The following is an 18,560-nucleotide window of genomic DNA, read 5'->3' on the forward strand; positions in this document are numbered from 1 at the left end:
CAGCGTGGCTGAGCCTCATCAGAATAGATGGCGAGCATGCTGTCCTTGGCGAAAGACTTGCTTAGAGTATAAATGAATTTGAGGCCAGGATCAGGACATTGGTGAATTCACAAACAGCCCACCATAGTAGAATAACACCGAGTATGGAAAACACCACAATATTGATCTTTCTCATTAGTAATGTGTGTGTTGGTTGAGCAAACCTAGCATTCCCTACATACTTGCTCCTCCCTTGAGACCACCTTTGACACATTTTAGAAGGCTGTGTGGATGCTACAGTCCTCAATCCTTGGTTCCCAATAGAGGGTCTGAGACCTTAGCACCTCTTAATACATAAATATTTCTAAAAAAGCATGAACCAAAACCAAATGAAAAATGGTTTTTGGCTAAAACTGACATAAATAAAATGAATTAAAAGAGACTTTTGTTGCATTTGTGCATGCTGCGGGTTAGGCTCAGTGTCATCTCAGATTGAAGGACTAAAGGTTAAAGTCAATAAACAGAAACCAGTGACCGCAGTAGCTGCAGCAACCATATGAATCACCACAGGCTGCAAGATGAAGACTGTGCTAGAAGCTAGCAGTATTGTGATGTTCAGTTGACAGCTAAAGGTCACGAAGATAATGGGCCATGTATGTTTGTATGTATGTATGTTCACACACACACACACACACACACACAAACTCTAAACTCATTCATTTTCTCTGTCCACCACCCACTGTGTATAAGACACATGTACTTTCTCAGTCCCATGTTCACCGGGTTATTTGCTCTCACAGTTTCCTCTTTATTTTGTCCCACATCACATCTTTATCGCTTATTTAAAATGTGATTTTTGAACTGGCAGAAGACAGTGTTTTTTTTCTTGCGTGCCTAGATAGACTCCATCAACTCTTTAACAACTCAAAATCTGCTCTAAATTTCCATCTCCTATCAGCAGCTGCAGTGGCTGATTGTACCATCTTATCAGCAGACATCAACAACTTTAATAGCAGCTGTTAAGTCCTGCATGGCAATATGGACCAATAATACAAACGAAGCTGGCCGTCTATCTCCTGACAGATTATGAATAACATACTAATGAGATCTGAGACTTCAGACAGAAAAACAACTTATAACAGAGATTTTTTTATGTGGCACAGCGTGAAAGAACTCTTGAAAAATTTCTTTGTGCCTTTAAAGGTACACTTAAGTACTTCAGTGGAGTCATTCAGTCAGCAATTACTGGAGAAAATTAAGAAATGAAAGAAACTGCATTGTCTAAAAGAGCTTTTGTGTTGCTCTCAAACTCAGTCACCTGCGTTATATGCGGCTCAAGATGAGACTGTTGGTCTGCTATTGTAAATTCAACTTCACAGAGACATGGCCGCGCTGAAATATCAACAGCAGAAGCTGAGCGTGATAATCCCCACAGTCAGTGAATCACCCTGCCTTCAAGTAGAAGCTCTGACACATCTTCATCAACTTTCATCTCATGTCTGCAGCTTCACCATCAACACTTTCAAGCCCTGTTTTTGTTGTGCACCAAAGACCAATTAGACACTCCTTTCAGCTTCCCCTTTCTCTTGGCCACAGCACTTTTTAATTGACAGCAGCTCCCCTCTCTCTCTCTATCTTGTAGTGCCTGAGAGGGACAGGAGAAAAAAAAGACACTTCCACTGGTATTCCTTTTAATTGTCAATGTCGTATTAAATTCAAAGGAACGGTCTCAGTAATGTATTCGTCGCACACTGGAGCAGTGAGGTCCTCCTTAATATCGCCAAGACTTCCCTGGTTGTTCAGTGTAGTTGCTAATTACCATCAGAGGTGCCCTGGAGGGGGGCGGGTATGCACGCTGGATATTGTTTTGTAATTAATACAAGGTAGATTAATAAGTAGGTTTTTAGCCAGCTCCCATTGGAGGTCAGAACACTTCGACAATTCCACAGGCGTTTCACTGGAGCTGTGGAACTGTGCCTGGATCCAGAGGTTGGAAAGTCTAATGATATTCCAGCTCACTCCACACTGAGGCATTGTGATGACCTTACATTTAATTTTACTGACGGTGGAAATCCCTTCTGAGCTTAGAAGAATGAGTCTTATTTGGGCTATTTTGTGTTGACCCAGGTGAGTTGCATGGTTATTATTCTACTGGACTGGCACACAGGGGTTATGTAAACAAAGTGCTTTCTTAATTGGTGAGAATCAAACTTCCCATGTCCAATGCAATTCTCTCAGAGGGGTTTGAGCTGCAGTGCCTGAGCTAATGAGAGCCAGAGGAGTGAGAGCACAGGCGCTGTGACACTCTGTCTTGGCTCTTAATTTGTGAACTTCCCCTCAGCTGGCAACCTTGCAAACCCACTCTCCCAGATGAAGTGGCTCCGTTGGCACGTCCAGGTCTCCCCCCGGGGCTCTCTGGGTAGCAGCGGCAGAATAGCATTTACACCTTAGGGAGCAGGCGCCAGGACTAACAGTTCAGCTTCTGGAGGCCAGAGGCACCGGGCACAAAGAAACGATACATTACAGTCTCTGCTGCTATTCAAAAAGCACGGAATGTGGGAGAGCCAGAGGAAGCTGAGCACAGCGGCAGTTTACTGCCTGGGAATAACAACTGCCAGTTATTGGCAAAGGCGAGTTTGAATGGCAACAGAATCTCACAAGGATGATGTATTTCTGTAGGAAACCTAGGAAGTTAGCATCACCTGGTTCCCTTAAAAAATGGACATACAAACCCTTAAAATGGCACTATTTTAACATTTACTGACATATTATGTGTGAAAATAGTTTCTAAGATGCATCAAGAGGGAGAATAACTGTCACTCTTTTACCTTTCTTCTAGCAGCTTGTCTCCAACCATCCAACGTATGTGCGGCGCAGGATAACCGGTGACCACGCAGGGCAGCAGCACGCTGGCGCCCATCACCTTGGCTACAGCCGCAGGCTGCACCAGGAACTCCAGCTTCCTTTCTTCTCCAGTTTCTGTAAAAAGGGTAGAAAAATAAGGTCAGGGTTAAAGGCTGGGGTGAGTAAGTGAAGCTGAGCGGGAACCTCCTATGTTACACGGTCACGGTCAAATGAATCATGTGCATGATGCTGTCTATGAGGACTTTAGTCTCAGTGTTGTTCCAGCTCACAGTGCTCTATAGACTAAAGAAATGTATCTCACTTTGGAAGCATGCAAATGAGTCTGATCTCAAGCTGATTTGTTGTGAAACAAGTAACTATTTAATCTCTCTTCAACATCTGGTATCATCCAAACAAAATGTCTTTCCATTTCCTCACTCACTTTTATGACTTTTCCCTCTCCAACCTCCAGTGCACGTCTTTGGAGAAGGCATACAGAGATGAGGACCCCCACTGGGGTCTTGTTGGAAGCTGATTTACAGCCTCTAATATCGTCTCTGTGCTGGCAGGAGCCTGGTGCTTAACAACTTCGTAAATAAAACTTCTAGCAGGGGTGAGACAAGACCCTGCCACAAAGGAATTCAGCCTGCGTTTGAGCTATAAACTGAGTTACTGTTGCATCACTGATAACAACACAGAGAATTTGACCGCTCCTTTTTTTTTTTAAGCATTCAACCATGTCTTAGGCAGGTCTGTTTACGCTAAAGGTAATAAGCTGCCCAAACAGAACACTATGTAACCTCTGTAATTAAATATTGCACCAGATTAGAGATTACTGCGCAAGAGGATCTACACCAGATTGAAAGCTCTAATCAAGGATGCTGGATTATTTACCAATAAAAACCACCCTTACCCGGCAGCGTCTGGAGCTGAGCCTCGTCGCTGGTTTTGGAAGAGCCCACGTTTTCCACCAGGCAGCGGTAGAGACCAGCGTCAGCCTCCGAGGCGTTGCTGATAGCCAGGGCTCCACTGGGCAGCTGGACCAACCGGGCACTGAGCTCCAGCGGCTGGCGGTCTTTCTCCCACCGGGTGAAGGGCACCAGATCTGAGTTCACCTCGCACGCCATCACCTGACTGTCTCCTACACGCACTGCGGCTGCCGTCGGCTGGCTGACGAACCGGGGCATGCCTGAAAGACAGCAACAAGGCAAAGAAATGAAGTGAAAAAGCCAACTCAAGACTTTTACAAATATTTCAGCCATTTTCAACAGATTTACCAGCACAACTGTAAGATTACTACGTTTATAACTCATATTTCACTGAGGCAATCTGGAAAAACATACACAAAGATCCTGGATGTTAACACACCATCATGGGAAGTAATAAAAACTTGGAATCTGAGCTGTAAACTTGGTAAAGTTGTATATTTGGGCTGGAAACATTACAGCTTATTGGAAGCAACACCTTGTCATCCATATTCAGGATGTTTTCTCAGGAGTTGTAGAGGCCAAAAAATCCAGCTCCCCACCACCTACTTCGACCTCCTGCACACATAAATCCTCACTCACACTCCTATCACAACCCTCCCTCACACACACACACACACACACAATTGTGCAGCACAATCACTTATCCTGATGGTGGATGTTAATGTGCCACGCAGACCAGGAGACACACAGCACTAATTAAAAAAGGCTGGATCCACAGGCTGTTTGTGCTGCTCTATCCCGACTTTCATCTCCACGCTAAATAATTATTTCCTGCATCTGAAGCCATTGATCTGAAACCAACACTCGCGGGCCGCTTTGGAAACAATCGTGCACAATGACTTCAATTAAAAAGAACTTATAATGTGTAAACTTGCAAATGGTATTCTTGGGTTTATTAGTGGGGCTGAAGGATGAGTTGTTGTTTTTTTAAGTAAGACGGCCTCGTCATCTACAATAAAAAGAACATCATGCTGTGTTATTGCCATGCAGGGCCTCTTGAGATTTTGGGCTGACTGTGGTTGTCTCCCTGGTGATGTGATAAATATGTGTGACTAAGGATGAAAAGAAAAGAAAGCCTGTCTGTTTATCTGTTTATGAATGAAAGTTTGTCTGAGCTCTTACGCAGGAAGTGATGCTGAAGACCTGCTGAGTGATGATTTGTCGTCCTCCCTCTCTCACCTAAAGACATTTCTTCAAATCCCCTGCCAAGTGTGACTCCAGGGTAAATCACACTTTAAGATAAGGCCCCAAAAGCTACAGACTCCCCTCCTGGTCTGGGCTGATGTGCACAGCTTCTATATGAGTACATCTCAGCGGAATAGTTCAGCTAATATGGGCTTAGCTGATGCCTGGGCTGATATTTGTGTATCAGAGCTGCCAATCACCGTCATGTACAATCATGCCAGGGTAGGAAAAAAAATTGAAATTATTTAAATTAGCATCCCTGAAGTGCTTCACTGAATCACATGAATAGCAGCTGTAGTTTGGGGGGTGTAATCCATTTAATTAAGGATTTAATTTATCAATGAAGAAATACATTTAAAAAGAAATTATGGTGAAGAGTTCTGTATATTACTCTCATGGAAGTCAGTGTTTCTGCCCGTTTAGCTGTCCTGAATATTTCCATACTGTTTATGCTTATTCTTATTATTAGGGTGCAGCTGTCGACTACTAATACAAACTGTCTCTGCAAAACTTGCATTGCACATTATACAGCTGCTGTGCAACAAGATTATAGTTTGTAAACCGTGTCTGTTGCTGTTGGATAAGAATCAGCAACATAGACGCAGAGAAAAGTTTCCACTGCCGTATAAAAGCTGCCTTACATAACTTCTGCTTCTGAGTTGAGGTCAGTTTGTTGCACTGTTGTGATTCAATTGTGCAGAGAGAAGATGGCTGAGTGTCCATTAAAATGAAGTCCTGTCCTCACAGCGGTGGTATTTTGTTGTACACTTCATTTTTATTTTTAAAAACAGTACATTTAATTTTAATTAAATCCAAATTGACATTATAGGAAATTATTTTCTCTTAACAGTATGACTGGAGAGATTTACATTTGTCAGAATTTGACATAAATCATGCATCGTGAATAGTGGAAAGTGTTCTTTTTAAATTAACACACACACGCCGAGATTTTGAACAATTCTCCATTCGCAACAAACGCTTGTACTCACTCGAACATGCCCTTACTGTACTGATTCGATAAAGACTTTAAAAAAATAGCTTGTGACAGGCTTAAACTTTAGAAGGTGATCTTCACACGGTACATAAATCCCTGTTTTACTATGGAACAATGACATTTCAAAGGACGAGGGCTGAACGCAGTGGCCCTGAGTTAATGCATCCAGCTGTATAACAGCTTAAGAGTTCATACTTTGGCCTAAAAAGGACACACAAGAGTGCCCTAAAAGTCATCTGCTCTCGTGACGAGAAATTTTGCTTCCACAAAGACATTTTGCAGAGAGAAGAAAGAATGTGACTTTAGCTCAGACTGTTAGGAGCACATTCAGCTGTGTGCTTCCAGCTCTAAATCGACTAATCCTTTGTTCCTCTAGCCTCATCACATCTCGCCCAGCTGAGTTCATCAGTTTGCTGTTGTAAGGCTGTGTGTGCAGTGTGTGTGTCAATGAGTGTAGGTGGGGAGCCAAATTCAGACAAGCACGCCTTAGCTATGCCATTTTGTAAATAATGAAGCGGATGCTCATGATTCCATGAATATGTATGCGTGTGCTTATGTCTGTGTGTTATGTACTAAAGTGTACATAAGCACATTAAGTGTGGGTCAAGGTAGGGCGCTGTGGATGGGAAGTGGTGAGTGTGGATGCCAACGCTATCGATTCCAATTAATCAATCGACTGGGCTGGACTGAGCTTCATTTTCCACACCCTTGCTCAGCACGAGCTATTGAACAGAAGTGCTGTACTGCCAATCTCAACTCTTATTACCAGAGTGTGATGAAGCTAAATGATTCCAGGGGAGCGATAATGTCTAGGTGGTCAAAATGGTCTGATAGAAACGGGCTTCTTTGTTCATTTCAAACAGAAGGAATGTGATCATATTGTCCCTCCAGACAACATAAAAGATAAAGCGGTTAACTCGGCAGTGGCACCAAATGCTTCTTTTGTGGAAAGTGGTAAGTCAGATTCACCAAACCCTACAGCAGATCTTATAATCATATGAATGCTAATGAATGAATGTGTCCATCACTGGATGGAGATTAACAGAAGAGACGTGCGCCACAAAGAGCTACGAACGAGCGTAACGACCGCCCATCCCGCCTCAGAGGAAAACCGAGAGCAACCGATGCGCGCGTGCACAGACATACCCTCAAATCTCACAGTTGGGTTCCTACTAGTCTTAATTAAAATCAGGTATAGAATAACAATGAGCAGCTTAATGGAATATGCAGGAGGCTTTAAGGACCTCCCTTGGGATTCAGCTGAATGGTTGATTTTCACCTTGGATCAAAAACACAACTGTATTCTCTGTTAAAAATTTCCAAGGAAGAAAAATAATAAAAAAAACAAAACAAAAACAAAACAAAGATCAGTTGAGTTTTCAAAATCTCCTACCCTGCCTTTAAAGGCTGGACTAGTTTCTAAGAAAGGCCTACAGTTATACAGAAATCTTTAGTGCAAGTCAAAATAAATACCTCCGTTTAGGCCACAATTAATATTTATGCAACACTGAGCTTTTACAGAGCTCTTGATAGTAAAAAGTAAAACATGTATAAATAAGTTATCAAGGGGTGGAAATGTAGCAGAAAGACAAGAGCGTGAATTCATAAAACTCTGCACAATCGACCACTACACAAACTTTACATTGGACAAATGGACTCAATAGACTCGAGGCAGAAATGCCCAGAGGCATTGTGGGAAAACTAGTTAAATCATACATGTTTAACACAAGTTGCACTGTACTTAAGCCCAGTGTGTTTCCTGGTACTGGACAGACGATGACCAGGCTATAAACAGTGATTTATCTGTGTTATTCTCTGCATTGTGCGTCCATCGTTTATAATTACTAAAACAAATACAGACTTCATGTCAAAAACTGCAATAAAGAGAAGGCCTTTTATCTCTAGATTTGATGTTTTGCACAATCAGATGGAAGAAATAAATCACAAAAGCCAGAGCTGACCCAATTTGAAACTGATAACAAAAGCAGTAGGGTGCAGTGAAACACAGCCGCAACTGAGACTTTCTTATCATGCTATTATTTCCACTACTTCCCATCTCTTTCTCCTTCCCTGAATTCAACAAGTTCACGCCCATCCTCCGGAGACTGGTGAAAGTCATTCTGGGAAATGTGGGAAATCAATACCTGAAATTGAAGTACACAAGTCAAGCTGAAGGAAAGTGGCAACACTAAAAAAAAAAAAAAAAGTAAATTAAAACCCTTCATGTCAGGATAATTCCTCAAACGCACTGACTGTTACAATATGCAGTGTGTGACCATCCAAAGGGCACGATAATAACAACACCCTCCATTATCAACACATCTCTGTCATTTCTTTGCACTCGACGCACACAAAGGCAATTCTGTTGTGTGATGAATTTTGCAATACAAGTCAAGTTTGCTGAGCCAAAAACGACCAATTTCAGTGAGTGACAGTCTCAGCGCCTGATGAAGAGTAAATTAGACAGTGTGAAGACGTCCAATTAACAGCAACACAAATCTAAGGAGCTGGGTGAATGAGGGAGTGGCAGGGTAATCAAAAAAAAACACAAGACAATAATTTTACTGGAGAGTATTTTGACTTGGAGAGGAAGGTCTGAATGGATTTCCTTGCTGTACAAAATCTTATTCAGTTCAGCGGCTCTCTGTGTTCCTTTTGAGGCCAGCTGCAGCGTAAGCGATAATTAATTTCCTAATTGAAGGTTTCAGAGCTGCAGGGGAGAACATTTCTACGGGCTTCCTCCATTGCAAAAAGATCAAGCTATTTAACCTACACACAGTGAAGTGTGCAAGCAGTCAAACACTAAAGAATAAAAACCCTTATTCATATAAGATACTGCTCATAAAGATTGCCAGTTTATTAAGCTGCTCAGCCAGTCTGTTACTCTCACTGGAGTGAGGATTTTTACAATAAAGACCTTTTTTTCATGCATGGCTTAAAACTACAAGTTTCACTTATTTAACAGTTCTGCATCCAGTTCCTGGGATTATGTTTCCTTTGTAAAAGTAGTAACATAAAAAAATGACACCTTCTGGCTGATTTTCCACAATATCTTGGCAAACCGTCACCTGTGTGCGATTATTAATGCATCAATGCACTCTGTACGTGCACGTAAGCTTGAGTGCATGAGCGGGAACAACCCAGTAAAAGCTTGTGAGCAATAAACAACAAGACACATAAGTAAAACCAAATCCCTGCCCTCACTTCAGTCTTAATAACAAAAGGCACTTCAGCATTTGTGGCATAAAGAAAAATGTATTCCCTCTAACTGTAATGCAGCCTGGGTTATTATGAAATTTAGCTTTGAGTGGTTATGCAAGCTGCATGAAAGCCACAGCATGAATTCTTAATCTTCTACGCCAAGAGGGAGTTTGACTCCTTTTAGTTTAATGTAGTCAAAAATGGGGCCAATTTAAGCCAAGTTTGTATGTCTGATAGGAGCAGATACACAGCGATAAAGACGCAGACTGTTGCCTTATCTCAGCTTTCTGAAATCCTTGTCAGTGTTGGAATGGATCTGTGCATTCATTCCTCACTCGCTCCGCAGTAATAGGTAACAACAACCTTCATCCTGTCAGGGGGGTGACGAGTGGGAGGTCTCCCAAGATTGACAAGAATGAAAACAGCATTAATTAATGACTGTGTGTTGGAATCTAATAAAGAAGTCACCGAGACAATTCATCATGTAATCCGCCCGGCAGGCCTGACACACACATGCCTGTCTGTGGCATCTCAACATATTTGTCTTGTTTTGTTTTTTTTTCCCCCTCACCAGCAGGGTGGGGCAGCTGCCATAACAGAATGAAACGGCAATAAATATAGGCTACATCTTCAGTCGTCAGATGTGTTTGGTCATGTGATCCAAACAATGACACCAGTTTACAACAGAGCTAAAAATAAAACTGCTTATCCCGGACAGAAACAAGCAGCTAATAAAGAGGAAATGCTCGACTGTGAATCAGGGAAATGGAAGAAGTGTGTGCAGAACAATGCCTTTCTAATGTGTTGAAAAGATGGAGGTGTTCCACAGAAGTCAAACTGCTGATCTGCTGGGTGCAGGATAAAAAAGAAATCAATTTGTGAGTGTTTAAAGAGTTAAAAGACATCTGGCACATCTGCCTATTGTTAAATCTCAGACGGTGATGGCAGAGGTGTTGTTATAGAGCAGCACTGATCCTCAGCTCTGCAGGGCTGAACATCTCCGAAATGTGTCCGTCAGCAGAGGGATATTTTGAACTATGCTAAACCACTCAGGGCGCAGACCAGATGTTGAGCAAAGGACGCCCTTCTAAACATCTATGACGATCAGCGGATTGGCCCTGGGGCGCAGCTGCAGTGAAGAACACAAACCGAGGTGATGAGAAGGCACCGCCGCCTGATTACAACATTTCTCAGTTACAGAAATGCTTTCTTTGTTTTTACAGCGACACAGATGATGACAGACGATATAAAGTGCACTTTTAGAAGAAAGAAAAACAAATGTCAGTAACCAGCCACTCTCTCATGCACGTTAGGGCTGCTGTGACACGCTGCTCGTTTGATTGCTAGATTTCCTTTCTACTTGTATTTGTGCGAGAGGAAGGAAAAAAAAAAGCAGGCGACAATGAAATCACACACAATCAATTGTGTGTCAATGGGAAGTGACACATTGGGATGAGGCTGTTGGCACAAGTCAACATTCTGACAGCTCCTGATTGCCTGTTGAGGAAACAGACAGAGAGAGACTACAAGGAGGCTCAGGGATGGTGATGGATGGAGACGGACACGAGGCACAGCCAGGTCAGTTGCCATGGGAACGTCAATGAGAAGCTCTTTTATTAAAGACGTTTGTTTGACTTCTAGAATGTTGGTTTTATGACATATTTGTAAGCTGAATCCTCACTTTATCCAACCTTTTTAACCAAACCTGCTATTATTACAGTGTCATGATAAACAGCTGAAAATCCTTCTGCAGCGCTCACACACTGTATATCGAGTGAGTGTTTACATCAGTAAGCAGAATGCAACTGAAGAGCTTCCTCATGGCCATCTCCTATTTACACAGACAAAAGCTGTCAATAGTCATTAGAAGCCATCGGACCAGCCACCACTCTCACCCAGCAGGGGGGCAATTGTCAGTTTTAAGGGAGTCACTGCAAAACACAGCAGAAAAGTGTACATCTATTCCTAACAATAAGGAAATGGAAAGCAGTGTGATATTTTTTGATGCTAGTTAATCTGTTCAAAATAATTGAGAAAATGAAATCGTGGCACAAATGAGTGTTTTGCAGGTTTCCTCTGTGCATGAATCAGTAAATAAGAATTCAATCTGTCTTTTCTGGGATGTCTATTCTGAAGTAGTAATTACATAAGAAGGCAGAGTGAAAAGCAACCTTCACACTAGACAAAAAAAACTCACTAATATCCACTAAGACCTGCTTTTTAGTGCTCATTAGTGGGACAGGGTACAAGCCACAGGTACTTTTTCACAGGTATTTATCAGCCTCAAGCTGGATGGACAGTGATGTAAACATGACCCACTTGTATACACGCCAACTCTCTCCCTTCTTCTGGTGCACCTTCTTTTGTAACTGTAGCTCTGGTTCTATTCAAACAGCACTCACTCAGACATCATTCAGTTCTAGTCTTAAGTGAAATGCTGCATCCTAAACTACACTAACCATGATGTCGGGTGCCATTTTTGAGACAGGCAATGGAAAACTGCTGTTACACAAGCTCCTTATAGGTGACATCAGAAAAGTGAGGAAGGATTGTTCTAAGGTGTTCGACACGTAGTTTAAAAGGAGTATAAAGCTGCTTAATGCTCCACTGTATCTAGTAGAAGAGCCCTTTTTCATTATAGGTAATTGAGTTGTAGCTGAAACAATACTGATTGCATTAGGGCCTTTAATCACGTTAAGGTGTCTTATTTTATCACTGGGAATTTAGCTCATTCTTGGCCCATTTTGAGGCTGACCTTCCGCAGAGGTCGTTGCCATGGGAGACCACGGTAGTGGATGCTCCCATTACCCGAGCGCAGATAAATGTGTTGGCACTGCATCCATACATCCCTTTGCGCTTTCTCCCTCCCTCCCTCCCTCCCTCGCTTCCTTATCAGAGAGAAGAGGTGAGCAGGAGGTTGGAGGCAAAGCAGAGCCGGCCTCCAATGTCAGAGGAGTTACTGCTGGGATTATAGAAAAGTTGTCAATCAAATGCAACACATTAGTAACAAAGAGTGGAGATTGCAGGCCTCTCCTCGCATCTTTCATCAAGTGCTTGTTTCCTTAAGGCCCCTGAGCCATGCCCTCCTGCAGTGGAATGAAGGGGCCCCCCCACTCCCTCAACAGGCCATGCACATAAATGAACCAAACACACCTCTGTCTTGCTGCTGATGGACACATAGATAACAGGCAAAGGAATAACCTCTCCACACTCACCTCACTGCCACTGTGCTGTCTCCTTCACATTTCCTGCAATACCCAACTGATTTGCATTCACTCAGTCTCCACCCACTCCTATCACCCCTCCTCCTCCTCCTCCTCCTTCTTCTTCTCCACACATTTCTGTGGGAGCTCTATTGTTTGCTAGAGAGGGGCATGCTTCTGCTGCTGCTTCTTATCTGGGGATGTTGCAGGCACACATCTGTATGTGCCATCAGAGGCCCTGTTGCTCTGTTTATGCTCCAGCCCTGAAAGTGCAGCAAGCAGGGAAATGAGATAGATGGAGAAGAAAAATGGAGCACCTTCCTCAGCAGGAATGATGGAGTGAAGGGCAGTGAGAGGCACTGGAAACACCAAATTAAAAAAAAAAAGCAATTCAGATAGAAGTGTCCATAAAAGAGTTGAGGCTGACTGCAAAGTTTATCATCACAGCAGTAAAAAAAGCACCGAGCTAAATGCAAATGTGTCAAATATCATACACACATTCTTCAGCGTGAACCAGTACTTATCTTTAAAACTGCATGTGGGCGTCTGCTTCAAATTATACCCCAATGAATTTCAGATACATTTTCTCTTATAACCCAATAGAAGTGAGTTCATATCTGCTATCCTGAGAATATCAGTATGGGGGGTTTTGTGATGGTGTGAATAATGAGATGGGATGCACACAGGCAGTCATCCACACAAAGCATCATCTTGACACCTGAACTTTCTGGGAATTGCCTTTTAAAATGTATGTGACAGATTCTCTGCAGCCCCACTCTTCATTCACCAAAGGTCCTAATAGGGACTCTGCATGCATACATGGGGTGTGGGACTGGCAGCTTGTGAGCAGCAGATGCTTCTGAAGACACAGATGTAGTGCAGGGTGACGATGCCACTCAAAATGGCCAGGCGCATTCATCATCGTTTACCTCATCAAGAGGTGTGATGGTGTGGTAAATTAACAGTCCGTTAGCAGCTCACCACCCCCCCCCCCCTTCACTCAAACCAAAACATGTAGCTGACGTTGTGTACAAATAATAAGGCGTTCATCAAGAGAGAACATTTGAGAGATGAGCAGCTCTGTTATCTTATGGCAAATTTTAAGTTTATCTGTGAAAACGGCTAACTGCTTGAGCCTGTCGAAGATCTAAAATTAGTTCAGATTTTTTTTTCACCTCTTTTCATGTAAACATCTTTCTGAGATGCTCCACTGAGCTTTAATAACAGACCAAGCACACCCACTCATATTTCAGCGAGGAATCTGATGAGAAGACCAATCTCTCCATGTAAGACACAAAGCACAACACACTTTCAAAGTCCATTAGCCACGTCTGGTGAGATGCAGATGCTGTGTATAATAAAGGCTAAGGAAACTGCAGCAGACATCAAATATGTGAAAATATAATGTGAGTACTGAATAGGACACATAATTCCTATCTGAATATGGGTCGCAAAGTGTGAAGTATCTTTACCCTCAGCAGACTCGGTGCTTGTATGCATTCATTTATATTTGTTATTTACATTTGGGAATGTTAAATACATGTGGTTATTGAGGTTAAAGGTGCAGATGTGTTTCTCCTTCAGAGGAAAAACAAGGCAGAGGAGGTGTAATAATCATATCAGGAACAGTGAGGAAGACAAAGTAACAATGAAGGCAATCTAATCAGTCACACCGCCCTAATGGAAAAGGATGCAACAGATCTCTGGAACACCTGGACGGTCTGACAGCGTGGCATTAGTAATTACTTCAGTCCATCTGCAGCACATTGCTTTCAAGCTGAGCAGATGCTGAAGGCCCTCTGAATAAAATCAACCTTTGATTAGGCTTGCTGCGGTGGTCAGCTATGTCCATCTTACACAGTGTTCTGGCATACCTTGGTTACTCAGCCATCGCCTTTATCAGCGTTTCAAACTACGTTTGCACAAATTACACACCTGAACAAGCTTGCATCCCAAAGTCTGGAAACAAAAGTACCTCAGACACACTGTCACATTTTCTCCTTTCTGTCCTCCATGACTCACAAGGGTTTGTCACTCTGACTGCTGGAAGCTTTCCGGGCCTCCTCCTTCTCCTCAGTAGAACAACAAGGCGCATATCACAGAAATGCAGAAGTGCAGTGATGGTAGAAGATTCAGTATCAAAGAGATTTTAAAAAAACTTTTATTTAGCAATATTTTAGAATTTAAACTCTGTGCTGATAGGAAACATGATGTGTGAATGCAGCACCCTGCAAACTGTGATGAAGGTGGCAGCATCTTAAGTAAAATGCTATGATGAAGATTATGATCTAAACCCTGATGATGTTTAATGTATACACTATATATGTGCCTGTACATTGTGATGTACACCATGATATTAACATAGAAATGAACCATTCATAACCCAAACACAGCTTATGCCTGCCTGTGTGCCTGTCTCAAGTTTCACTTGCGAAAAATTTACAAATTGGTAGGCAGTGAATCTGTCTTTCAAGCGCTATCCTTTCGTCTAAAGAAAGATTTAATACACATATCCCCAACATCAAAGACAAATCCGAGCTGGCTTTATGTTCCCTGACTGTAAAAGGATTGATACCTAAGTCTTAAAGTGCAGCACTGAGGTGTAGGGAAGCTGAACGGTGAGATAGAAGAGGGATAAAAGCAAAAAATTGAGAAGAATAGAAGGTTCGCTGTTGTTTTGCCATTTGTGTGTGTGTGTATATAAACAAGAGATGAGGTGCTGCTCAGTGACCTTGGAAGAATACACACATGCATCCGTTCATACAGCAAAATGCAGTCAATTGTACAAAAGGCAATTTCACATTACCACATATCATCATTAACAGCAGGGAGCTTTGACTTGAACAGCACAAGCCTTTATTTTTAATAATCAATCAAGCCTCATCAGACTCAACGTGAGTGGAACACCTCCCCACCACACTGTCTGTGAACATAACACCTCTACAGCTTGTATCCATCAATCAAAAAAATCCATGAAGCCCGCTTCACGTTGAGGAGAGGAGAACACCTTCCACAGGGCCCTTTCAGACAGAGTTCAGGGCAGATCAGGCAAGGAAGAATCCTCTCTCTCTCTCTCACACACACACATTCACACTCTCCCTGCATAAATGAACTACTCATTGTAAGTGCACATCACTTCCTTGGTTTCCATCTTCTTTGTTTATCACACTCTCCTTTTTCACACTTCACTCCTGCTCACACATGTCGTGCCCCTTACACATTAAGGCAGAGTCTGCGCTCAAGCAGGTCCGAACAGGCTCTGACAGTCTTTATTCTAGATGAAGAGCACGTACGGTCCTCCATTCATTCTCAGTTTTTTTTTTTTTTTTTTGCTTTGCAGAATACCCAGGAATACTTGCCAAGAGCCACCCATCCATCCCACACCCTCACTCTATGAGTGAGGAATGTGTGTGGACTGTCTGCTTTTGTCTAAAAGCAACAAAATAAATGCAAATGAAGTTTTCATTAAGGATAGTCTACATTCCTGACATAAAGCTGCTTTGTTTGTTACAAATGCACCATTCTTGACGAAAATTGTTCCATTTCCTTTAGCATAAAAAAGCTTTTTAGAAAAATCCACTCAGCTGGAAGAGAGAGCGAGCAGGATATAAACTGAGTGGATGCAGAGAAAGATGCTATTCAAGGTGTCACCTCTCACACCTTGAATGCACCCTCTCTTTCTGTGCAGGCCCCACCTCTCTGCTGCCATCATAATAGGCTGCAGAGCTTACAGAAACCTGCTCAGATGGTGCAAAAAAAAAAGAGAAAACGTCAGTCCATAAATACCGTTAGTCTCTGAAGCATAAGAAAGCAAGATGCTCACCAACTGAGCACTTCACACTTTGGTTTCTTCAGCACATGCCATCTGTGCCCAAGGCGTGGAGTTCTTTCAGTGCAGAATATGAAATGAAACAGTCGCACCATATTTCTGCACCCTCAGCACAAGCCAAGTAGTAAAGAGTAAAACCTGCATTTCAGACACATTTTATTTACATCTAAAGCAACAAAACCAAATCCCCTTTATGTCACTTTGCAAGCACATATTTCTAACATCTTTCAAAGGATGTCTTTTCATTATCTTGTCACACATTTTGCCAAAACACGAGTAACAAAAGTCAGGAAAAGTGTCCTTAAGTATGAAAATTCTCGCCCGGCTGGACCATATCAATCTGAAAAATAAAACTTTTCTCACTGCGTCTCACTTCTCCTGCCCGTCCTGTGTGCCTGATGAATGCAGAGGTGCATTTCAAAAGATTTCCCCGAGGCATTTGGAGCCATCAAAAAATAAACTGAGAGTCAACTCTCTTTCAGGGTTCAAAAGCTTTAAGAAACCCAATTTAGCTTTGAAACATGGGGACGTTTCAATATGAAAACCCCAAACTGCCTCATGCATGCTTACTTGGACGGGCATTGGTAGATGAAAGGGCGATGTGGATGAGCGTGCTGGTCCGTAACGGCGTAGGTGTCCCTATCTGAACCACCGAAAAGGGAGGACACATGGACAGTGAATGTCAATGAGGGAGGCGAGGATAAACAAATTCTCATGAGTGTAGCCGAGTCTCTTTTTTTTATGCAGATTGGGCGAAGAGTGACACATTGAAGGCTGCAAAAACTTACACTGCATTAAATGAGGCTCTCCCCAGTTACATTGTTTGTGCATGTGGCTGTCAATCACTGGCTAATGGTTCGATTTATGTGGATGATGTTTGTTTACATGGTGCTTAGTTCGAACATGATTGATGTATCAATGTTTTTCCTCCATCTTGGACGCTTGTTGATAAGTCCTTACATTGATTCAACTTGATTAGTGTTAAGCATTTACTTTACTTTATTATGTCAGTTACATCTGGGGAGTGTGTCAAGTTCAGTCTAAGGAGGCTTTGATTTATTCCCACATACAAACGGTAGCTGCTGTAAAAATTGCATGAGATCTGAAAATGATGCTACTCACGTACGAGCAGATATTTTAGAACAGATGGTAGCAAGCCATCTATAAAAAAGACAAAAACACTCCAGCTGATTAACATGTCATGCTAGCAGCCAAATTCTTTCAGACGCCACGATTCTATCCTTCAGGTCCAAAGCAAAAAAATGTGAGCATTTAAAGGAAATCTCAAAGGTTGTGAAGAAAGCCTTGAGCAGTGCCTCACACATACTGGGGAGATGCTCTATTATGTGCAGTTGTGAACTGAAGTTCAACTGGGAAGGGGGGGCAATAGGGGAGCAGTGGGCTCCAAAACACAGAGGAATGAGTTGGGGAAGTCATTATGCACAAAGAGTTTATCTTCATCTGCTGACTGCAGCAGTCAATTATCACTCTCATTAGAACACAGTAATTGCGGCAGTGTAGTGTAGAAACAAGCTGAAAATGGCACGAGCTCAATTGGACACTACACTTTAATTTGAAATTCTAAATGTAGCTTCATTGTAGTGTAAAAAATGTCCCCTGGTATTTGCATTTCGTTTTTTTTTATTTTGTTCCCAAACACTCTGCTGGCACCAGCGCCGCGACAGACTCCATCTACATCACAGTAATCTCTGAAGATGTGTTTGTACTACACATGTTCAAAAATTTATTCAACAGGGGAATTAATGCATGTCTGGATGCATACATATGCAGGTCCACTAATGATAAAGTTGCTGGTGGAACCTCTCCAAAGCCCTTTTCACATCAGAAAGCTTCACAAAAGCTTCATTTAAGATTCTGCATCGCACCTTTCGTCCTTTGGCGGAGCCTCGTCCAACACAAGCGGCGTTGTCGAGGACATTTTTACAGAGAATGTGTTCATGTTTCTGTGTTTAGTTTCAGTTTGTTGACCTATTGTACTCAGTGGTCACTGAAACTGAGCAGATCATGCTGGATCTAATAACTGTCAAACAACAGGTACTTGACTGTGAGTCCCAAATACAACAAGATATGGTTATTTGGTCACAGTAGTAGAATATCTAGGCTGGCAGAGCAGTTTTGAGAGGTGGATGGTGAATACAAAACTACATTTTTACATTAAAGGTTTGGATTTGTGTCTCTTATCGGACTGAAGCGTGCCATTTTCTTAGACACAAAGTCCCAGCTTGACTGAAACAATGTAAACATCAGTTGTCTCTATAAGCTCTTTGTGTTTTTTGTTTACTGCAGTGTTCTCCTAAATTCTTGACTGCACTCTT

At 42.3% G+C, this 18,560-nt stretch overlaps 1 protein-coding gene across 5 annotated transcripts in view; it reads right to left on the reverse strand.

Moving 5' to 3' along the window:
* Positions 1 to 18,560, reverse strand: part of neo1a (neogenin 1a) — a 126,717-nt gene that overhangs the window by 54,915 nt on the left and 53,242 nt on the right. For all 5 annotated transcript variants that reach the window (XM_028401576.1, XM_028401575.1, XM_028401574.1 and 2 more), the window contains exons 3-4: positions 3,737 to 4,012; positions 2,808 to 2,958 (exon numbers count right to left, since the gene is read on the reverse strand). In XM_028401576.1, the coding sequence (XP_028257377.1) occupies positions 2,808 to 2,958; positions 3,737 to 4,012 (427 nt within the window). The remainder of the gene's footprint in view (positions 1 to 2,807; positions 2,959 to 3,736; positions 4,013 to 18,560) is intronic.

The sequence above is a fragment of the Parambassis ranga genome, chromosome 3, assembly GCF_900634625.1.
Source record: "Parambassis ranga chromosome 3, fParRan2.1, whole genome shotgun sequence".
In the NCBI taxonomy this organism is placed as follows: Eukaryota; Metazoa; Chordata; class Actinopteri; family Ambassidae; genus Parambassis; species Parambassis ranga.